A 24,955-nucleotide genomic window follows, 5' to 3' on the forward strand; every position below is an offset into this window, starting at 1 on the left:
AGACCTGGCGATGTCGACTTCAGTGCTAATCCCCTCATTGGGGGGGGGGAGTACAGAAATTGATTTTAAGAGCCCCTTTAAGTCGACAAAAATGGCTTTGTCGTGTGGATGGGTGCAGGGTTAAATCGATCTAACGCTGCTAAATTAGACCTAAACTCGTAGGGTAGACCAGGGCTAAGAGTGAGAGAATCACAGGAGAGGTAAAGACATGAAGTCTGAAACCTGTGGGGGTGTACTAAGAGACAAGAGAGGGGTCAAAGGTGGAGCTAGTCTGGTATCCATGACAGCAGGCTTATAACCTAAACCTTGAGGGTTTACATTCCTTCCAAAACTCAAAACTTACTATCATATTTGGACATTGTTGTTATTTATATAAATGTCTATTCCTTTTTTGACTCCTGCTTAGGTCTCAGCATCCACGATATCACGTGGCAATAAGTTCCACAGTCTAACTGTGGGTTGTGTTTAAAAAAAAAAAATCTTTTTCTGAGTTTTGAATTTGTCACGTTCCAATTGTGTTGGCTGTTCCTTTGCTCTTGTGTTATGAAAGAGGCTGAATGATCTACTACTTTGTACCACTCCTTATTTTGTAGTTTCATCATAACAATCTTATTACCTTTTCTCTTAGATAAACAGTCCCAGTCTTTTCAATCTCATTTCACATTAGAGTTTTTTGGCCTTGGGTCCATTTCTAGTAAATAGTAAATATATTATTTTAAAATGAAAGCTAATGATTAATTTAGTAGACACCGAATGGGTTAACTAATTCAGTGCATGAAAATGAGGAAGGAAAATTTAAAAAAAGCCACCCCACAATTATGTTCCGCTGTGAAGACAAGTTTCACTATTCTTAATGTACCAGTGAAGGTAACAATCAGCATAGGAACAGCAACCAAGTATTCCTTCAACACAAAGGAGAATTTCTTTTTATCATAACCTTCATACAGGTACCTTCAATATCTATGTTCATAAAGATGTATTAAATATATAGACTATGCTAATGACTTATACTGTATGTCTTCTGCTCAGATTGTTTTAAAATTGTGTTGAGAAATGAAATATGGTTTGCATTAAGCAAGAAATGTTAAAAACCTGAATGCTACTAGTAACCCACAGAACAGTTATTCCCCTTAGAACACGTTGCTTTTAAGCCCTAACCGTGATATTTAAACTCAAACAGGTTTTCTTTTTTTTTTATGTTCCATGGGAAGATAAGCTGTCTTCCAGACACTTGGCTGTGATACCAAGCTATTATAGTATATTAATAGAGTCCTATATTAATGTACTATATGTTATTTCTAATATATTAGAAAATAATAATAAAGTAATACAGAAAATATCTTTTTCCTTAAGGTTTACACAGGAAAAAGACAGGTTTAACTTTTGTAGGAAATAGAACACAAATTTGGTCAACAGATGTTGTTAATGCAATGAATATTAAGAAATTTCTGAAAGTATTATGCACAGGTCAGTACCATGTCACATTTTAAATATTAAATTTCTCACTTTTTTAAAAATAACTTTCCTCCTCAGCTTCTGTTTTAAACAATGAACTGGAGTATCATCACCACCACCAATGGGACAACATCTTTCTCTGGACAATGCCACAGAGACACCAGAATTGCACATGTGGTATTCCCAATCCTCTACACTGTCATTTTCCTCATTGGAGTTATATTGAACAGTTTAGCTATTCGGGCTTTTTTCCAAATTCAAAGCACCTCTACTTTCATCGTCTACCTCAAAAACACACTGGTTTCTGATTTCATAATGACTCTTACGCTTCCTCTGAAAATTCTTACTGATTCAGGACTGGGACCCTGGCAACTTAGAGCTTTTGTTTGTCGCTTTTCAGCTGTGGTATTTTATGAATCCATGTATGTTAGCATAGTACTACTTGGACTTACTGCTTTTGACAGATTTCTCAAGATTGTGCGACCTTTTGGGAAGTTTTGGGTGCAAAATGTCACTGCTGCACAAATTCTTTCAGGTCTTGTTTGGCTTTTCTTCTTTGTCCTCTCCTTGCCAAATATGATTTTATCAAACAACAAATCAACACCCCTTTCTGTGAAGAAATGTGCTTCTCTGAAGAACCCCTTAGGACTGAAATGGCATGCAGCTGTCAATTACATATGTCAGTTTATCTTCTGGACTGTGCTAATTCTAATGCTTCTATTTTATGCAATCATTACCAAAAAGGTATACAAGTCTTATATAAAAACTCAAAAGAAACATTGCAAAAGCAAACAGAGGATTAATGGGAAAGTATTCATCATTGTAGCTGTCTTTTTCATATGTTTTGCTCCATTTCATTTTTGTAGAGTACCATACACACTAAGTCAAACTGGCAGTACAAGTGACTGCAATGTACAGAATCTATTATTCATTGCTAAAGAAAGTACTCTTTGGCTAGCTACTACAAATATTTGCATGGATCCTTTGATATACATAATCTTGTGCAGATCGTTTGTTGAAAAAGCATTCTGTGTCAAAATGAAAAAATTTAGAAGTACAATTCGGGAAAATCCAACTGTCCCCTTGGACACCGGAATATCTGTGTAGATTCTTGATTTGGTGTAACTTTATAGCTTTTTGTAATTTGCACTAAAATATTTGCAGAAAGGTTGAAGGATATTTTGTGTCAAGATGTTTTATTCTAGAACTGAAACTTAAAGGGTCGTTCTTCTCTGAAATGTGACTTAGTATAATGTTACATTATGCCATTTTTACAATCAAAAGGTACTCTGCTTAACAAATAAAATGCTGTTTCTTTAACTGCCAGACCCAAAAGCTCAGCTTGCAGTCCAAGAACTAAGCTGGGTTCTTTCCACCTGATGCAGTATCATCATGACCAACAAAAGTTCCGCCAGCCAAACCTTCCTCAATGACACCTGTGCAGCCACAATGTCTTCACGTTGTACCCCAAGTGATAACTGTTCAACTTCACTTCTGTCAATGGGGTTGCACAGGTGTTAGGACATAGTGAAAAATCACGTTGATGGCAACGCATTAGGTGGAACAGAATCCGGTTCACACTCTCGCACTGCTGTGTTGGCTCCACTGGGCTAACAGGAGTAGAAAGCACTAAAAGCTTTTTTGTTACTAAAACAAGTAGATAAGGACAATACACACAGTGATTGGAAATGGTGAATATGAAGATGGACTAAAAATACTTTGCCTAACTTGGATAACAAGAGGCACATGGCAGAGTATACAAATATTTAAATTCTATCTACTGCATATGAGAAACTAGTATAAAATTTACTGCCATCTAAAACAAACAGCAGATTTTTGCATATTGAATGTGGAGGCTCCTATTCAACATCAAGGTTTTGTTGCTCTTAGCAAATGGCACTGTTAGTTGTCGCTTACCATATATGGAATCACATGGCAGGGGAGAGGAAGAACTTCTTTGCTTGATACAGAAAATTATGATGTGTATGAGGCAAGTCATCCCCCGTCCCTCCCCTTCTGCACATTGCATCTCTCATTTTCTTGCCTCCTCCATCACCCACTTTTCCCTCCTCATCAGTGTAGTGATGACAAAAGGAGAAAACACTTGTGTTTGGGAGGCGGTCCTGGAGCAACAGGAATCAACTCAGGGACTATGAGGCACTGGAATCCTCTTCTCCCATAGGTCCACGCAGAGCCCTGGGTTGCAGTGTTTTAGGAAGACTAGGCTGAGAGCTGTTCAACACCCATGAGTGGGTAAGCCCGGAAATATGTCTCCTGTCCCCCACCGTGAACATCAATCACCTTGAATTCAAAAACACTGCACAGAGAGACTGGAATACATAATATCGGATAAGCCCTCTCCTCCCCTCCCACCCTGAACTGCCTGCCAGATTCCACTCGCGTAACTGCTGAGGCCATACTGGTCCCCTGATTCAAATACAAGATGGATTCAAAAGGGGCTGAGTCCAAGGAGTTGTCACATTCTTTCCAGTCTAAAGGCTGGCAACATTTGTTGTTTAAGCCACCAACAGTCTAATGACCATTGAGTTAAAGTCTTGAACTAACCAAACAGTATAAAATAATATTAAAACTTGCCAAGTTTCTGGAGTGTTTTTAGTTCCTTCTGACTGGCTAAACCCAACCTGTCCTCTGATACCATCTGTCATCCAGGACAACAAACCAAAAAATCCCCACAAAAAGTTAGTTTTGAAGTAAAATTTATTTATTTAATTAAATAATTTTTCAGGTGGGGGAGAATGAAAAATATTTGTTCAGCTCAACTTAAAATGGCATTTTCAAAACAAAATGTCAAAATGATTTGTTCTGAAAGTGTCAAAACAAAAGTGTTTTGACATTTCCAAAACAATTTTTTTCTGTGGTGTTTTTTTTGTTTTTTATGGCTGATACTATTTGTTGAATTCAGGTCAAGTTAAGCAAATAGTGTCATCGCTCCGAAAATACATTTCTGGGACAAAAAAATAGTTTTACCTGTTTCTAACCATCATGTCTTGAGTTGGCAGGTGAAAATTTTGTAGGGTTACACTGAGAGGTCAGAATGCATCAGAATTCAAACCCCTCACCCCGAAGGTGTTTTCTATTTTAATCCATCACCCCTTGTAGAGGATCTTCTTAGCCCTTTTTTAATGGCTGTACAGTATGTGGTTATCTATTTTATATTTGTGGGTTGTGATGTTGTGAAGCAACCTGGCAGAGGGAGTGGAGTGAGCTACTTATTAATAACATTGTTCTCCCATTCATTAGGATAACTATAATTAATCCTTTCTTTTTTTCCTTCAGTCATTATTTTCCTCTAAAAGCATCAGACACTTTCTTTGGTTCCCTTCCACTTTTCTCCATGGGTTATTTTCAGAACTTCTGATATCCAAGGTAACCTTTTTCAGCAACACTGGTAGCTATTTGGACTTTTTTCTTTTTTTTTTTTCCCCTTCCCCAAAGCAGTTCTAGACTGCTATACCTTAACTATAGTAGCATTTAGGATTCCTCACCACACTGCTGGATTTAAATATTATTTTGTATTTTAATACTTGTTACTTATTCACTAGATATGCTAGTTCCACAAAATGCACCTTCCTGAACTATAATAGCTTTGTACAGTTGAGGCCTGTGAACACATTCTTTCAAGTAGTTCTTAATTTTAAACTTCTCTATTATCAATGCTTTAAATCAGTTCTTTCCTCTCAGTAAAAATTGGTGTTGAGCGTTCAATTGTTTCTCCAATCCTTAGCAGAATTATTTTGATTGCTTTGGCAAAAATGAACATATGACCATAGTTATTTATTTCAGTAGTGCCTGGAAGTTAAAACACTTTTCACAGCTCTATCACTTATTTAAAGAAAAGTGGTAGGAAAGAGGCAGAAGATGGAATACACATTGCTGATCCCACTCACACATCATAACCATTTCCACCATGGCTAATGCTAAATTAAAAAAAAATGAATAAGCAATTCATAGTAAATTAGAGTTAGGCCCAAACCACAACATTGTATCTAAAAACCTACTGCCCTCTACCCCCAATTCCTGTATTTTGGGGAACTTTGGAACGGATTCAGAACCAAACTTTGCAACTCAGACATCTCTTTGTAATGGGCTGTACCAGAACTCTGAATGTAAACAATTCTGTGACTTTCAGGAAGTTCAGATATGGATCCATTTCTCAGTCTAAACTATAATTCAAGCTTATCTTTAGTGTAAGCAGATAATGGGAGAGAGTCATGTCGTTCATTGTACAATATCTCTGTGATAAAGCTTGATGCAAATTTCTAACAGAAACTGAAGGAGAAGGAAACTTTTGATTTTGTCTTTTATCTGCTGTTTATGAAACACTGCAGTTATTTAATAGCACATGTACTGCACAGCACAAGTAGCAAGAAGATTGCAACTAATGGTGGGTGTAACCACAATATAAACTGAGTCGTTCCTTAAAACAGGGGTGTGCCAAAGGTTTTTACAGAAGTCTGAATCAGCTTTTTTTAGCTGCCTTCATCTTAAGACACTGACAGAGAGGCAGAAATACAAACATTTATAGTATAGAAGGGCAGACTTGTTGCAAAAATAAGAGACCCAATTTTTGCTCACTTTAGAAGGAAGCATCTATTAGGTTTTGAAATGTTTCACATGTTTTTGCAATTCAGGTTTCTATCTGGAGAACAGGAAACAAACTATCAAAATACCATGAGAAAAGCTGGCCTTACAGCATTTTGGAAATATAAAAAAGCATGTTCTCCTGAGATTTCCAGCCCAATTTTACAACTCATGAAGTACAGATAGACTGGAAAACCTTTTTGATTTGCCTAACTCTAGTTTATAATGGAAATCTAATACCCCATAGCTTGAAAGAAAATTAAAACCCATAGCTTCTTTACCGGAAGTCACGTAACCTTGTCTCAACCAACTTGGCATACATTGATAAACCAAAGAGGTAACAGTGCATTTATTAAAATAAGGAATGGACAAACTATCAGAGATAAACTTCCCCCTAAACCAAAGTTTCCTGAAACTCACTAACTCTCTCTCCTCCCATACACACACAGAAAGTTCAAGAAAGCTTTTCCATTTTCACAGCTTGCCTCCATCCTTTTTGCTTCTGTTTGAAGCTGCAAGCAGAAATACTTCAATATCACAAAAGAAGACACTCATGAGAGATGTCAGTCTTTACCACAGCCAGAAAGTACCAAAAACCTCACCACAAAGGCTGTTCTTTTTCAGCTCTTTTTGCACAATGAATGGCTTTGCATAGTTCAGATAGAACAAACAAACATTTCACACTTCTGGTGGCTTTTCCAAACCTGACCCTTTTCACAAATGTGATTTAACAGGGCTGGCTGGAGCATCTCAGACACCACAACTGATATTACAGAAATACCCTGGTGTTTCCTTATACAGCAACCACACAGGAAGAAAAAAATAACATGTAAAGAATTTCACTCTAGGTTCCTTTGTTTTGATGCATAATTACTGAAGAAGAGCTTTTCCTTTAATTTGGGCATCAAATTTCTCTCTTATGTGCTACACTATGGTGAGGAAAGGAACAAAACACACTACATAGTGACCAGCTGACCAATTTAAACCTCATTCTTGTCTGAACTGGAACATTTTTTTGTGGTTTGAATTGGTTCTGAGAAATAAACCTGATTCCAGGCCCCTATTCTCTCACCACTCTCTTCCTCTTCACTTTTACAACACTGCAAATAGACCCTGAGCACTATTCCTTTATGTAGTACTTGCAGTCTGGTATTTCTGTGTCATTTCCCCATGACAGCCACTTGAGTTTATTTTGCCAACTTTCAATCTATTCACAAGTCATTTTGTTTTTCTAACAGAAGCATTTTTCAGAGGGCCATGCAGCCGGATTCTGCAGAAACCCACGTGCTAAATAGTCTTATTTTGATAAGCCCTAATACAGTCCTTGTCTCTGTTTCTCAGTGCCTTGTTAAATATATATATATATATATATATATATATATATATATATATATATATATATATATATATATATAAGAGCTGGTCTTCACATGGTATGTCCGCTTTTCAGATCACCAGATCTCACATTTTATCAGCTCCAGGAATAACTCAATCAGGCATCAAGAGTTCACAAAATGCCTCACAAACACAAATTCTAGACCCCATATAAACACCTAATTTTTAAGAAACGGTAGTGCAAACCCTTCGAACAAGGCAACAATATCTCTCTCACTACAGAGCAATATTCTCAATTCATCAGAGATGCAGAAATAAAAGGTTGTGTTGTAGACGGTAGTTGGGAATCCAAGGAAGATATGCAAGATGTTTAACATACACGGTACTCAAGCTTAGAGGTCCTATGTGAAATCAATCCTAAGGCAGATATTGGCAGAATCCTAATATTATAGGAGTTAAGCCAAATGAGTCAAAAATACAAGCTGTATGGTTCTTCAGAAATGAGGAAACAAACAAGAGGCATAGTTCCAACTAGTGATCCATTAACGCTGAGGTGAAAAAACTACGGGGCTGAAGATGGAGGGAAGACACATAAGAGATACTTTGCATATATTGGTTCTTATTGAAATCCTCTCTTTATTTGCCCCTTTAGTAGGGTGGGGATCAAGACAAAGGTAAAAGTACATGACTTGAGTAAAGCAGTAAGAAAAAATATCATATATCATAAGCCAAACCCTACAAATGTCCATTAGAGGAGCCTGAACAGGCATTAACAGAAAATGTGTGCATTTCCAATTAAAGGAAGGTGATTAGTGAACAGTGCCATATGAACTCTGAGCACCTCCTCTGATGTGGTTATGTCATTGTTCTCCTAATGCACACTCAGTTAAGTCGACATCATCTCATGAAATGGCACCACTTTCCATAGGTACACACAGAGGTAGGCACGTTTTCATGTTCCAACAGAAGAATTTGCTACTTGCAGTCAAAACTCAGGTTTCAGAATTACATTAGAACACACATCAGCTTTGGCCTCTGCAGCTGAAACACACAGAACTGAGAAGTTTTGCTGAACACCACTTTAGAAATCGTGAGAAACCATGCCCATCTGATGAAGTGAGCTGTAGCTCACGAAAGCTCATGCTCAAATAAATTGGTTAGTCTCTAAGGTGCCACAAGTACTCCTTTTCTTCATGCCCATATTGTAAGCTTGGTTCATTCCACCAATTTTCTGTTAAAAACACCATAAATACATCACACAGGTATTATCCAGGTGGTAAATGTGTATTAAAAATAAACCTAACATTTGTATTTTCAAACATGACAATAAAAAGATGTCGTATGAAGCAACAACATAATAACTGTTCTAAAAAAAGTTGTTCAAGATTTATGAAATATAAGAATTATTCTATAATCACTAGAATAATATATAGACACAAGCACATTGAATCTTTAAATAATCTGAATAATAAAGATATAGGGTTGGTTTTCAGCTGCTCTCTTCATCAAAGTTTTACATTTCTTTCACATCACTTTCATGACTAACCCCATGGTATTCCCTTTAGACACTGACTAGCCTCGACAAGCTTCAGCTTGAGAACTGGCGCACACAATTGGATTAAAAAAGCATGTAGGATCTTATTTTTAACCTTTTCATACTCTTATCCCTTTTAGTCTATGTAGTTATTTATACCATGACCACCACAGCTGTAATTAATCACGATTAAAAAAATCCATCTATTGTATTTTGGGGTACCAATAACTAAACCCTTGGACCTTTCTAACAAGTATTAAAACAATGTCAAATAAATGTAGCTTAATTTTTCATTTAATTGTGTGCGTATGTATGCATATCTGCATGCGCATGCGCGTCTGTCCGTCCCACATTTTATAGGCAAGTTATGCCCTAAAGGAAGAATTGATATGGGCCTGAGTGCATTATAAAAAAACTTCACAAATTTGTACTAATGAGGATAACCCATTAGTAAGGCTTGCAGACTAGTGAGTGTCTACAACAATGCCAGCAAGGACCTTCTACCCTGCATGGACTTGGGGAAAGCACTACAAAACCTACCGGGAATTATCTTAGCACTTGATAACACTTCAGAACAAAACTACTGCAACCGCAGTTGGTTACAGTAGCTGAAGCGTTGGTGATCAAAGTGTAACTAGCCAGCTGAAATGAATAACTTGGTTACTGGGATGAGCTTGCAAGTTCTGATAAAAGAACAAAAGGTAATATACAGAAGTGTATGTTTCCACTGGCTCACTTTGTATGACTTCCATTCCCTTCAGCAACAGATAACACCACGAAATTCCTGAAATTGGGAAGCACATGTTATTTCTGTGGGGAAATGGAGAAGCAGGTGGCATTACCTACCTGTGACCAGAACCGGAAAAAAGCACAAATGCATGGATGGATGGCATTCACAACTCAGACTCTGGTGTGGGCTTTTCTTTTTTTTTATTTTAAACAGGCAGCAGGGTAGAACAGTTCACCAGTACAGGGATAGAGGCTCCCCATTAAGCAGATGGTTAGACCCATCTGGTATTAGCACTGTGTTTCCAAGCAGGAGGTCTGTTTAAGACATTAAAGTGAGAAAGAGGAGGACTGCCTCCTATCTCTTGCATGGCTGGGTAGGAATAAGTTCACTATCACAGACTTTTGAGGAAGAGAAGGACAATATATATGTACAAGACAGAGGAAAACCCATAGGTGCTCTGATATGCTCCAGAAGCAGTTTTGGCCTAGTGGTCATTGCAGGGAAGTTCTAATAAAGGCCAGAGTTTTTTCAGAGACCTGGCAGAGCCCTGCAGAGACTGGAGAAATGGTGAATTAACCACCTTCTTCTTCTCCTGGTTTAAAATAAAGTTACCTTTCCCCAACTTTCTCAATAAACAGCAGCCGTTAACCTCACTCTTTATTTAAACAAAGACATATACAAATCTGCCTTTCTACATACCTGGAACCCTTAACTGTAGAGATGCAAGAGGCACAGGTGAAACTCAGATCCTCAAAAGAATACTCTTGTAGTAATCAGTATGAAGTGAATGGAAAATTTAGTTTTCTTAGTTAAAATCTGTACGTTAACATTTTCATTCTATACATCATTTAGAACAGAAGATCTGATCAAAGGACATTAAAAAATATCTAAATATAGACAGCTTAAAAAAAATTAACAGGTAACATTATGGTCATGACCAACAGAAGATAGATTGACATATGTCCAGCACAAAATTTTTAAGCATCACATTAAATTAATATTTTCTCTACTAACAAAGTAGCATTAACTGAAACACATAGGCATCATTACATAGTTACTGTAAAACATGCTTTCAGACTCTTCACTTGAATGTTTCTGGATTTAAGACTCTAACCCACTGCTCCAGGTGAATCACTGTCTGCTTCTTTAGCTAGTATTACTCCAGACTCAGGAAGTTTGCAGATCTTACCTCCACACTGGCATGTGAGTCACTCCCAGTAATGAGAAAGGCAGCTGCTTCAGTTGTTCCTGACGGGGAATTTTGACTCTCTGATCAGGTGTCACAAAAAGCAATCAGAAGGTGGCAGAATCACATTAAGTGAAAAAAGCTTAACATCCAGAAATAATTTCTATTACTACTTTTTTGGAAGATATACTTTTATTCCTGGTTTAAGTTTCAAGATGCATTTTTGAGGAGCCTAATGCATTCTCAAGACACAGCAAAGAGAAACAGAGTGCAATAATGATGACAGGTAAGTGATTTTTTAGTGCTGTCAAAAGGGTCAGATAAGGTGTTCATTACGTGTTTAAAAATATAAATACCACCTTGTTTTTAACCATTCTAAAGTAAGTAGAAAATGGGCGTGAAAATGTCACTGGTTAAAAGTGCTTAGAATCATAAATTAGACATCACATTAATGTAAAGCACTGAAGTTGTGCCCAGTAATGACATTTTACTAATCTTCAATTCATTCAAAATGTTATGAAAACACATTGTATTTTCTATACCCAAAAGTTAAAAAGATTAATATTTTTTCTATTTGTTTCCCTTACAATATTTATGTAAGGGCAGGAGCTCAAAGTCTCACTGAAGTGCTGTTTCTTAAAGGCAGAGTAGCTGATATTGAAAATAAACGCCATAAATTTCCAAATTAGTTAGAAAAGGTTTATGTTCAACTCTTTTTGCCTCTTTCAAAAAGGGAAAAATATATTTGACTTCTGTTAATTATACTATAAAGAATAAGGGTTCCCTTCCTTCATAAGCTTCTGAAATCATGTTAAAACTTGTTAGGTTTAAGAGTCACTTGGAAGAACCACATAGCTATTAAACAACTTAGCAACTGTATGAGCTGTACTTCTGATAAGTCTCTAAGTTCAGGAGGCAAAACATATTTATCAAACTATGACACTTCCAAAAAAACCTAGATCGCTTAATGATTATTCTACACTTGAATGATTATTCTCAGATACCAAGGACTCAAAAGTAACAGTGAGACTATAATTTCTATATTGTTAAAAATGAATGTGTGTTGTGTACTGTGTCAAATGTACTATAGTAGTCTATAACTTCTTCCTGCTTTACATGTTTCCTTTTGTTAGGAAAAGGGGTTTTGTTTTGTTTTTAAATCAAGTGGTATTTAGAGGTTTTGCAGCTTGCTTTAAAACAATGTCTACTTGGACTCTTACTACAAATGGTCATCAAACAACATATATAGTCAGTGTTCACAAGAAATTGTATCAGTCTGATCATATGGAAACCCAGGCCTCTCTGAAATTAGGATTGAAATGAAGTGTTTCCTGGCATCTTTTTACCCTTTCAGTGAAAAATCAGTCACCTCACAAAAGCCTTTAATTCATTTTTTTTATTTACTTGTAAATTAGCTTTCCTACCACTCCTCTCATTTCTAACTCTGATGCCAGGGATACTGCCCTATGTGGTTTAGGAGAAGACGAGACTGATCTGTTTGAGAGGGGATACTTGTCCCATGTGGATTTGAGGACGTGGCTTGGGTCCTATAAGGAGTAAGAAGGGATAAAAGACTAAAGGAATCTGCAAGTGGAGGAGATGAGATGGCGGGAGGCAGGACAGAGGTTGGACTGTGTGAATGGGTTTTAGAAACAGAAGGCAACTTTTTGTCGTAGAGGTGTGGTAAAAAACAAATTGATGGATTGTCACAGGTGTTGCACTTCCTGCACCTCCCATGGCCTTTTTTGTCTCCCTTCCTTCTCCTCCTCTTTTTCCAGTTTCCTTTCACATTACAACTTTGCAATATCATTCCTAGTCCCCCACTCCCTAACTGCAACCATTCGTGCACTAGCACGCAATCAAGTCTGAGCTGTTCCAAGCACCAGAGGTCCTCAGGCACTTTGGATTTTGGAACAGCCTAGACTGCATTGCTACTACATGAGCAACTGAATTGAAAAGTCATTCAGAAGACGATGCAACACTGAGCCCTGCATTCCTTTAAACTGCACAGGGAGCCAAGACCAGCAGAAGGCATCAGAATGGGGGAGCAGGCATGTCAGATGTGTTTAATCTGAGATTTTATTTTGTTCTAAATATAAGCATCTAGTGTCTTGCATACACGCATCTGGTCATATTACCTGCAGAGAAGGGCAAGTGGACTCTATAGCTCCCCAAAAAATGTCTTAGTAAAACTACCTGATTAACTGGAATGGAGGCATTTCCTTCCTTTCATTGGACATCCCAAGGTCTTTTAATCTCTTTTTGTGAAGAGAGATCCATGTTTAGTAATTTCTACATCTAAATTTATTTGGCTGACCAAAATAAACAGTAGGTGAAATCAGCCAGGAGAGCAGTAATGGAGACTTTGTAGTGTCAAATTTATGGTCTAACAATGTGTGCTATGTTAATTTAATATTGTAAAATATTTTATATTGAAGAAGTGTTGCTAATGATGTTTCCATACCACTACAAAGAAAGGACGTGAAGTGCCTCTCTAGAGTCCTCCATGTCATCTTCAAACACCTTGTTTCCTCAGAATGCAACTGGGTTAAATGGAATAGAAGTCCAAGTGCTGATAGTGAAGACAGAGACTCCTATATTTTAGTTGTCAAGAGCTCTCCATCATAAAATATTCTTGCAACCTTTTCTTAAGATACTCTAGCCCTCCTCCCCACTCCCCACAACAAGCCTTTGAAATACAACAACGGCAAACCTTTTGAGTTCCAGAAGTATATTTTCTTTGTCCCGTGAAATTCCATTCAGATTTGGTTGCAATATAAACTATTTCAAATCTCCAGAATTTGCTTTTCCCTTTTTACGTAAAATCTTAGGAAAAACAGTATACAAAAAACTATTTCAAAGTAAATTTAAGTTGTAAAGTCAAGCACTTGAAAGTTAGGAAATGTCAGTATTAAGGTTGCCATGAATTGTCAACTCATCCCCCTTGTACATATGAATTATAATATAATTTTTAATTACATGATCATATACTATTTTTTCCACAGGATCCCTGCAAATTCAGTGCACAGGATGGATGCACAAGGAGCCAAAATTATGGTTGCCCGTGCAACCATAAATCTAGTATTTCCTAACATTCAAGTGCTCAGTTCTCCAACCTAAATAATGATTTAAGCTATTTTATACATTATTATTATTATTTTAGAATAACTTTGGAAGATAATCACTTAAATGCAATACAGATTATGTGTCTTTTAAAGAAGTATCTGCCTGATGAGAGCGAGGTTGCTTGATAGGAGATTGCTCCTGGCTAAGGAGCAGCATGGAGGAGGACGTGAAGAGAGTGGTTAAGAGAAAGGCTTGGTCAAAGTGAAGAGGATGAAATGATCATACAGAGATTTATGCAAAGTGAAGGTGTAAAGAGCCTTGCCAGGAAGAACTAGAAATTTGTACTTGATGCAGAGGGCAAGGGGAAGCTAATAAAAGGAATTCAAATGGACAAATTACATGGTCCAAGCAGCAAAAGCGGTAGCTTATTCTTTCAGTCATGTTTAGGATAGATCAAAGGCAGCAAGGTTTGAGGAGGAGGAGGAAGATGTCCAAGGCCATGGTCAAGAATTTTAGCAGACGAGATGGAGAGGAAAGGGTGGATTTAAAACTTGTTTGATTTGGCAACAGACTAGATATGGTGAGAGAAGACAAGAGAGAGGAACAAAGAAGATCAAGCCTGGGTAATGGGGAGGATAATGAAATACCAACAGTGATGAAGAAGAAAGGGAGAGAGGAAAGGATTGGGGTAGGAAGGGGATGGCAAAAGGAGTTCAACTTTAGCCATTAAGTTGGTGGCAGAACACCCAAAAGCCGCCAGAAAGAAAAGCAGGTGTAAAACTGAATGAAGTAAGAGGTCAGAGGTGATGAAGTTTACTTGGGAATCATCTGCATAAAGGTGGTTGTTGAAGCCATGAGAAAAGCTGGGGTTACCCAAACATAGGGATGAAAGGAGGGGTTCCAAGACAACAAAACTGAATGTGTTACTAATGTGATGGAGCCTGGGATAAAACCCTAAGACAGACAGACACACTGTCAAAAAGGGTCTTTTTCCTTCCCCCTTTGAATATACATCAAAACTATGGTGAAGGCGTTAAATGAGAGAGAGAGAGGTTAATGATGAAGGAGAAGAAAAGGATGAGAGAGGAAGCAAGGCAGGAGGAGGATTCAAGGAGACAAGTTAATCAGTAAGAAATGAATGGTGAAAGAGAGTTCTAAGAGCCAGAGGCCAAGATTTTGCTGAGGAAAACAAAAGACTGATAGATCACATTTGTTGAGAAGGTCAAGTATATTAAAGTATGAAAGTTGCATCCTTTATGACAGAGATTCTCAACATGGGTTCTAAGAAGGCCACTTTGTGAGGCTGCAGCAGCGCCTCCAGATATCTGTAGAAGGGACTACAGACAGGAAGAGGGGAGAGGGTATTACCCAGCTTTTCTTCTCTGTGCTCAGGCCACCACAGGAATGAAAGCATATCCATGACCTAATAAGAGGCTGACCGATTCAGGAAGAATGGGCCATCACAAAGTCTGCCGCCATTCAACGGCACTCCTCTGTCCTTCACAGGAAAAAACATCTGTCAATTACATAATGGAAAAGCAGGCCATGCCTGTGGGTGGCCCTCTTGAATCCATTTCTTATAGCAAACGAAGCCTAAGAGAGATGTGTTTAGCATTGCATCTCTTGTAGTTTTGCCCTTTTTTGTATATATCATCCTCAGCTTGACCATGAAATATGGATATGTTATCACCAGCATAACAAAGCACTGAAAATATTTCATCAACATCACTGTCAAGCTGTTACGCATATTCCAGGAGAAGGATAAAATCACCAAAAAGTATTCAATCAGTGGTTATAAAAACACAGCTTTGTTGGACTACATACAGCTACAGCACAGAATATAATGTGCTCCTGAAAGAAAATGTTTAGTCAACTTCTAATGAGCAATAGATCAAGAGGAAAGAGAAAGAGAAGAAAAAGATATCCTGAAAAAACTCATTAATTGAGCCCTAGCAGAAATCAGTAGGTAAGAAACTACAGCAGCAAACAAATCAATATGGAAAGTCAAAGTTAACATCTGAATTAGAACATTTTGAAATATATTAGTCAATAATGAGAGAAGAGAGCAGAAAGAGGAGTTGAGGAAAGAGGACTTGAAAACACATGTAACTAGCAAACATTACTCCATTCCCCCAACTGACCTGCAGAAAGGCCTATAAATCAAGAAGTGGTGCCTTCAGTCACCGAGGGGTTCATATAAGCTCTTACTAAATCACTGATATTACACAAAGAAAAAACTGAAATTTCATAGGAGTAAATTTGAGGTTTGAAAGAAACTACGGCTTAGTGACGGCAAAGCTGTTATGAACATAGCTTTAAAATAAAATTGGTTCCACTAAACATAAAATTTAATCTGGGAAAATAGTCATACACCCTGAGGACATATACCTTTGTACATGCATGTTGCTGGATATACCTCCAGGCACGCTGAACTCAGTACTAGGTTGAAAGAAAAAAAAATCATTCATGTAAAATATCACAATTCTTTTGTCTGCCTATGCAAAACACTATACTATGCAAGTTCTGGCAGTATTAACAGTAAAGATGAGAATTTGAGGTACAGTATTTTATGCAAGCTTTGTGAAGCTGGCATGCAGATTTTATACTTAGAAACACTGGACTTATTTTACAATTCTACATAGAACTTACCTAAAACATTCTCTGCACCTGGTTCCAGCACTGCTTCCTTCAAATCAGTACACTCAAAATAAAAAAGCTACTAAGTAATAAAAATATACCTTCCAAAAGCCTCTATCCTCATGTCACTTTCAGGGACATAGGTGTCTTGATTCTAAACTCTTTTTTGCCTCCTACAACTTTCTGGTCTATAACAGTACCTATTGCCAGCTCTGAAATTAAACTTGCATACAGTATTATCTTTTTCTTGCTCTGCAGTAAGTCTTATTCATGCCGTTGTCCACAATGGGCTTGAGCAGTGTTATGTAGAAAGAGCCAAATTTTACTCAGTTATGAGTGTAAATCTAGAGTCAACGAAGTTACTCTGAATTTAAACCAGCCTAGATGAGCGCATAATTTGACACTAAGAGCAGGTCTAACAAGAACAGTTTGTCAGCATAGCTTTGTCGGTGAGATTTTTTGTTGACATAGCTAAGCCAGTAAAAGCCACAGTGTCAATGCAATTATATTGGTATAAGAGTGTTCACTTCTAATAGCTTATTTCACTCGGTGGACCTGGAATAAGTTAAACCAGCAAAAGTACAGTTTTGCCAGTATAAGGTATGTCCACAGTAGAAGCACTTTGCCAGGATGAGCTATCCTGCTAAACCCAGGGTTGAGAGTTCAATCCTTGAGGGGACCATTTATGGATCTGGGGCAAAAATTGGGGATTGGTCCTGCTTTGAGCAGGGGGTTGGAATAGATGACCTCCTGAGGTCCCTTCCAACCCTGATATTCTATGATTCTATTATATTAATCCAGTCTATGTATGTTGTGATACTGCACTCATCACTGTAGTATCTGAGTGCCTTACAATAGTGCATTAAGAAATGCTGAACATCTCATGCATTTGTTCTCTCATTCCATCCCCAAAAGAAGAAACACACACAGTGGAACGCCTTGGTTTGGTAGGGTATTTTGTGGGGAGAGTTCATTTTTTGTTAAATATACATGTTGCTATGTATTTATGTTAGAGAAGGCAGGTCAAAGAAATGAATCTTGCAGTTGGAGTGAAAGGTGTGGTTTATGATGGTCCTTAGTTCTTGTGGAATAAGGTCCCTGAATCTTGGACCAGCCCCTGGGAAAGCTCTGTCTCCCACACATACGAGCTTTACCCTTATTGGTGAGTTCCATTGTGCCAGAGGAGCATAGTTGTTGATCAAGATCTTCATTCTAAAGCTTTAGACTGTCTTCTAGGTATCCCGGACCGAAGCCACAGAATGCCTCTTTATGGCACAGAACCCTGGTATAGCTGTATGGTCAAAGCACTCCTACTGTAGCCCTGGCTTAGGCCTGTTAGATAGTAGGTGCTTAATAATAGTAAAGTAGGCACTTTAGGCCCAAACTCTTCACTGCATGCAGTCTCTATAGGCCCCAGTAGAGCTGAGGGCCATAAGACATCCAGTTACAACTCCTTCATTCTCAGGCTGAGTCTAAACCAGCCATGCTATGGGCTACAAGTGTCTGGAGAGGTTGCTTTAATCTAGGAAAGCTGGTATCAGTCCTCAAGGGGCTGTCCATCAGCTGAGAATAACTGGAGAGCAATAGCACCCTATCAATGGCCCTTCATACCCCATAGAATGCCCCGTACAACAGGCTGGGAAAGAGATGTGTAAAGGCTGGCTACATTGACTCTATGCCAGGTGAGAATACTAGCATACCAGGGAGGATTCTTAGCTGGAAGGATGCTGCAAATTTCCAGGCAATCTGTAGTGCAAAAGGATAAGAGAATCTGACCCAGGATCTATTTATTTCCTTTATTATCTCTCTGAACTGCAGTTTCATTAAAATGTAACGGCAGTCTCCTTAGTTATACCGAGAAATAGGAACTGTTTTCCCATCGCAGAAAACTTCTTGTGCATTTCTGTGCTCAGTACAAAATATCCTGTTTGGTCTCCTAGTCCCTCCTTGGATTTCCCCTCAACCCTCACCTCATCTCTTCTTAAGCTCCTCCAACACCACACTATCACTCAACCAAAGAGCCGTAGAACTTCCTCACAAACTGGCCTCATCATAGAACAGCTTTCCTGACTCTCTTCAACCCCATTTCAATAGCCATCTCTTCTCACTGGCTCTGCGTTTCTAACACTAGGAAATATTGAGTGATGATTTAATGGCTCAGGGCAGAGATAACTAACACCTCCTATGGAAGTCTCAGCAAAAGCACCAAGTATTGTACAGACAGGTACATTGAACTGTTCTCCAGGTCTGAGTTGAGGCACAAAGCTGTGGTATCCGAAGCTCACAGTGTAGCTTGTCCAGGCTGCATTGTTTCCTAGATAAAAAGACTTTCATCTTTGGGACTGTCCATCTAGCATCTTTCTCAATCACAAACTTCACTTTTATAAACAAAGCCCTCCACAAATCCTTCCCCATGAGTCTCTTAGTTTCCCAGGTGCAAACATTTGCCCTGAAACATAGGCATTCAACTTTTCTTGACCTCTTAACAAATGATAGCTACAAACATTACCTGGTAACATGTCATACAATGTGTATGCTATACTTAACTTGTATTTGAATGGAGTAATTGATTTTTTTACTGTAATTTCTACAGCTCTCAAAAGTGTGCTTATTTTATTTTATTATTTTTAGTGTGCTAAAAGTGTACAGCTCTTAACAATAAAAATACAAAGGCATGGTCTCTGATCATCCATTTTGGACATTACACAGCTAGTAAAAGTAACGAACAGTAGCAATTAGGGGTGAGGAAGTGCAAGGATTACAGAAATAAGGTTGTATGGTTACTCAGTTATGTTGCATGAACATCCCAAGAGTCCCATTAAAGATTGTTTATTTGTTCCCCTAAAATGACAAATTAAGATTTCTTACAGACAACATGGAACAAGTGTATTAGGAAGGACCTGAGAAGCGGAGGGGTGGGTAGACTGGCCTGATTCATGGATTGGATAGGCCATTCCAAGCACAAGGGGCAGCATAAAGAAAGGCACAGGGATGGGACGGGAAGAAGGAAACAAAGGAAGCATTGGGGCTTACTCCAGTGGTGGAGTGGGACAAGGGTGCTTGTAAAAGTAATGTGCACAAAAATACTGTATTACATTGCAACCTAAACTGTATTCTTTTAAAATTAGCTTGTAAAGAATTGGTTCTGTTAGGTATCAAAATGAACACGCATACAGCCAACCAATGATAAATTTAATATTCTCTTTTAAACACTTAATTCAACTATTAGCCAATGTGAATGGTGATGACTGGAGTAATTGGCAAATGCAATATATCAAAGTTATACTGTAATACACAAGTTTCACATTTTAAAAAGTGTTAAACAGATATTAGACTTATGACCTAACATATGCAATATTGTCCAGAGAAAACAAAAAGTTGTAAGATAAAATAGAAAAGTAGTGAATTAAAGATCAGGAAAAGAGCAATGAGATTTACAGATGCAGATTCCTCACCTCATTCCTCATCTCAAAAAAGATATACTGGCATTAGAAAATGTTCAGAGACGAGCAACTAAAATGATAAGGGGTTCGGAACGGGTCCCATATGAGGAGAGATTAAAGAGGCTAAGACTTTTCAGCTTGGAAAAGAGGAGACTAAGGGGGGATATGATAGAGGTATATAAAATCATAAGTGGTGTGGAGAAAGTGAATAAAGAAAAGTTGTTTACTTGTTCTCATAATATAAGAATTAGAGGCTACCAAATGAAATTAATGGGCAGCAGGTTTAAAACAAATAAAAGGAAATTCTTCGCACAGCGCACAGTCAACCTGTGGAACTCCTTGCCTGAGGAGGTTGTGAAGGCCAGGACCATAACAGGGTTTAAAAGAGAGCTAGATAAATTAATGGAGGTTAAGTCCATTAATGGATATTAGCCAGGATGGGTAAGGAATGGTGTCCTTAGCCTCTGTTTGTCAGAGGGTGGAGATGGATGGCAGGAGAGAGATCACTTGATTATTACCAGTTAGGTTCACTCCCTCTGGGGCACCTGGCATTGGTCACTCTGGGTAGACAGGATACTGGGCTGGATGGACCTTTGGTCTGACCCAGTATGGCCATTCTTATGTTCCCTCCCCCCCCTCATATATTTTCTAAAACTCTTCCCTGCACAATGTTTCCAAAACAGGTCAGGGAACTCAAAGCTGTAGTAATTAGAAACACTATTGACTCATCCTATATCTCCCTGTGTAATGTCTTGTAACCTATTATTTAAATTTTCGTATGAGGTTATATCAATCATGCACATAAACTAGTCTATCAACATTGGTAGTAAAAGATTGCCCCATCTATGCAACAATATGTACTTAACCTACATTTATTGCAACTGCCAACCTTTTATTTTTACTGACACTAAACACACACACACACCCAACCAACCAGAGACAAACCACAAAAATGCTAAAAATTGTGAATTAAGGTCCAGCTGAGTAAAGGTGCAGGTTCTACTGAACCCTTAGAGTCACAGCTGAATAGGCATGAAGGACCCATGGAACAGCAGGATTTTTACTATAGATGTACAGATATGTATAAGATGGAGGTATGACACACTTGCATGGAATGAAATTGGGCTAGGGAAAAAAAACTTTCACTCAAGCTGAGGTAACTGGCAATAAATAACTGTAAGAAGGTGGAGACCAACCTCATCCAGCACAGAAATACCATTTACATGGAAGGAAAAGGGTCTGTTTCAAGAGCGGACAAAGTCAGTCACCAACTAAATGAGACCTTGTAGCATTCCATCAAGATCTGCCCCCTTTTTTTAAAAGAGAGAGGAGAGGAAGGAGGAGACTTTTCATTTCCAAATCTGAAGGTGAAACAATATGTGGAAGAGTGTGAATTCTCCTGGGAATATTATGTTTCTTCTCACACCATGAGCAGGATGACATTTCCTGTGAATATGGGCTGCTTTAAAGCAAAGAAGTCCAGAAGTATACTAGGGTAAGAACATAAAAACAGCCATACTGGGTCAGACCAAAGGTCCACGTAGCCCAGTATCCTGTCTTCTGACAGTGGCCAATGCCAGGTTCCCCAGAGGGAACGAACAGAACAGGTAATAACCAAGTGATCCGTCCCCTGTCGCCAATTCCCAGCTTCTGGCAAACAGAGGCTAGGGACACCATTCCTGCCCATCCTGGCTAATAGCCATGGATAGACCTAGCCTCCATAAACTTATCTAGTACTTTTTTGAATCCTGTTATAGTCTTGGCCTTAGCAACATCCTCTGGCAAAGAGTTCCACAGGTTGATGGTGTGTTGACTGATTAAATACTTCCTTTTGTTTGTTTTAAACCTGCTGCCTATTCATTTCATTTGGTGATCCCTAATTCTCAAAGATAAGCTTACAGTTCTCATTCATCAACCCCACCCTCCTACTGAGATACCTCATTACACATAAGTTGTCTCTCCTGACTAACTTGTTGACCTGACAGAATTTCACAGAAGGCAAAGATGCCTTCTCTTCAGAACATCTATATGGAGCCTTAACTCTAAGCAGAATAAGTTCTTCACAACTGTACTACCTCAAAACATGTGCTTCCCTAACTAGACGGATAATCATTACCCAAAAACTCCATTACATTGATAAGATCTTTGTGAAAGGCATGATCTTTTTGTTATGCAACTGTACAGTTCCTAGCTCAATGGGATCTTGACTGGAGCCTCTAGGTGCCATCACAATAGAATAATCATAGTGAAGCTCATCAGATAGAGGAGTTCCCTTTAAGAGATTGAAGCCCTGGAGTTCCCAGAAGACAGCGTTTTATCAGAGAAGTGGTGAAACAGTCAAGACTTGCACTTCTGTGAAGTGTTTGTTGTTGTTGTTAATTTTGTTGTTGTTATTGCTTCCTGTCCATATTTTGGTACTTCCTATAACTGTTTTAAAATCAAAGACATTTAGACAAAAGGAATAAGAAAGTTTTAAACAAGAGAGGGATATTTATTGATTTTCTGAGGTTTGTTCCTGGCTGACTTGTAGGAGGAGCAATTATAGGGTCCAGAACCAGAAGAAAGCCCAAGGTACTATTTCAAGAGAAGGTACAGTAAGGCCTGAGCAGCTACATTCTCTGACAAACAGTGCTACAGGACTTGGAATTCCCTGGCTGACTTCACTTTCGCCATGCTCTATGCAGCTGGAAAAGCTCTCCTTGAGGACTGTATTACAGAGAACCCCTCATATGATTGATATTCTGGGCAAGAATTAACAAACTCTCTTTGGGATTCACTTATAAAACCCCAAGTCTGAACAGATGTAAGAGTTGGGATGCTGTCATTTTTGTCACCTGAAAAGAATTACCACACACTAGCCACTTGTGGGGATAGGCCATGACTGCAACCCTGTTTCCAGAGGTGACTTGCTACAACTGCAATGAAATCAGGAAGTCAATGAGAGGCCAAAGGAGACTGTGAGACACTGGAGATGTAGGTTGCTGAGGGAGTGCAGGAGGAATTGTTGGTGCTAGAGAGTCATCAGTAAATGCAGGTAAGCCTGTTGGAGACCTATGGGTTGTAAATAACTCCCTGGAATGATAGGAATAATGGTTGTCCAGGTAGAATCCATTATGATAGAAGTTATTTAGGATTTCCTGTAAGTGTGAGACTGTGATCCTTGCGTCTTAAAGATGATCCCCTATTCTCCTTGGTTTATAAAAAGATAAATATCCATTTGTTATGTTGAATTAAAGCCACTAGGCAGAACCTTCCTATATGGTAAGCATATAGAGTTATTACTTGCTGCTTGTTCCTTAAGGAATTAGTCAAGGAATCCCCCTCAGAGAACTGTCCATCAGACAAGGGAAGAGGCATAAATTTGTCTTTAACCGAGAGATTCCTTTCAAACCAAAACTGTATCCAGAGTGCCTGCCACACTGCAGTTGTATCATTGTAGACCTGACATCCAGCGAGTTTGACCCTTGAGAGACTTCCTATGCTATTATGCTATCAGGTCCTAGCAAAGTAGAGTGCCTTTGGGGCACCAAGAAAAAGGGCTTACATGGATTAACAGAAGCTCAGAAGAAAGGTGGCTAGACAATACCACTCAGAATGTATAAAATATCATAATACGGTTCACCATATTTCAATCCCAGTGTCTGCTGGACCATGGATGATGTAGCTAGATTTATACAATTACAACTGATAGTGATATAAGCCAGTAACGTTTTTTCCTATGCCTGAGAGATATCCAGTTGTCATCTACATTCCCCTTCTCTTTTCATTTAATGTCCCAAAATGGACCTCAATACCAGATACTAAGAAACAAAATTAAAATAAAGTTTTAAAAGTTTGGACTGGAATTTCATTTGTACTTAAAATGTAGCAGTAGGGAAAAAAGTGACATGTTTTATTACCATGTAGTGGCATCTTAAAATATGTTAATTGTCAGTCCCTGATAAAGGGGTGACAAGCTTGTAAAACTTAGTTCAACACTGTTTTGGCCTTCAATATACGTAAGTTTTGTTGGGTTTAATTGATTGTGTGCTTTGGAGTTCCTTTCAACTTCTGAGAAGCAGAGCCATTAAAAGGTGTCACTGCTTAGCGTTGAGAAATGGTCTGCCTTGCTGTGTTTTTTCCTAACAATCATACATAAAAAAGCTTGGAGAGCCAGAAGTGGAGAATCTATTACAGTTACTTCCTATAACAAACACATCAGCAATTCGCAAAGTTATTTTATAAATCAACAGGGGAGAAAATTTCTGATAATTAAACTTTGATACACATTATGTTCAGTGTCAAAGCAATATAATATTGCCATTGTAGTGTCTCACTCTTTCATTCAGAGTCCCTTCAGACCCGATTTTCTTGCTATCTCTTCAAGCTGACCTCCCAACAGGATACACAATAGAAACACACCATACAAACCACAAGGAAGTGAGCAAAAAGTATTAAAATTTCCAGCAAAAAAAAGATAAAACACACACCACACTCCATATATTAAGTCGAGAGCAAATGATATCTCACAGACACACACACAATATATATAAATAAATAAATAAAAACACCATGGATGTATACTGTGGCTGTGTATTAAATTTTTTAATTTGAAAAATAAAAGTTATTGCACTTAACATACATTTTTCTTCATATTTTTCTTCATAGCACAAGATATAGTCAGTATTTTACTCGGCTACATTCTCTTATACCTTGCCGTTTATCCATAGAGGGCATATAAAGGTTTAATATGTCAAGACAGAAAGCCATTAGAGCAGTGGTTCTTAACCTTTACTGCAGCCTGCACTCCTTTGGTTCTCAAAATATGTTCTCGCACCGCTTATCAAAAATCGTTGAAGTAGGTCAGTTCTTTAAAACTAGATATATTTTTTGTTTGTATATTGTAATCGTTAAAAAAGTATAATGTTAATAAATACATAGATTTGATGAAACAAAGTAGTTGTACTTATGTGCCTGTGCTTAATTTG

The 24,955-nt window shown here is 38.2% G+C and overlaps 2 protein-coding genes across 13 annotated transcripts in view; one reads left to right on the forward strand and one right to left on the reverse strand.

Moving 5' to 3' along the window:
• MED12L (mediator complex subunit 12L) overlaps window positions 1–24,955 on the reverse strand; it is a 321,530-nt gene that overhangs the window by 129,284 nt on the left and 167,291 nt on the right. The window lies entirely within an intron of this gene.
• Window positions 867–2,626, forward strand: P2RY13 (purinergic receptor P2Y13). The gene is made up of 2 exons (XM_073359683.2): window positions 867–947; window positions 1,534–2,626. Exon 2 carries the CDS (start codon window positions 1,549–1,551, stop codon window positions 2,560–2,562), a length of 1,014 nt encoding a protein of 337 aa, XP_073215784.1. The 5' UTR covers window positions 867–947; window positions 1,534–1,548; the 3' UTR covers window positions 2,563–2,626.

This window comes from Lepidochelys kempii, chromosome 9 (assembly GCF_965140285.1).
Source record: "Lepidochelys kempii isolate rLepKem1 chromosome 9, rLepKem1.hap1, whole genome shotgun sequence".
In the NCBI taxonomy this organism is placed as follows: Eukaryota; Metazoa; Chordata; order Testudines; family Cheloniidae; genus Lepidochelys; species Lepidochelys kempii.

Excerpts from the sequence above, each read along its gene's own strand:
- P2RY13 (XM_073359683.2), top strand. The coding sequence starts at position 1,549 with ATGAACTGGAGTATCATCACCACCACCAATGGGACAACATCTTTCTCT.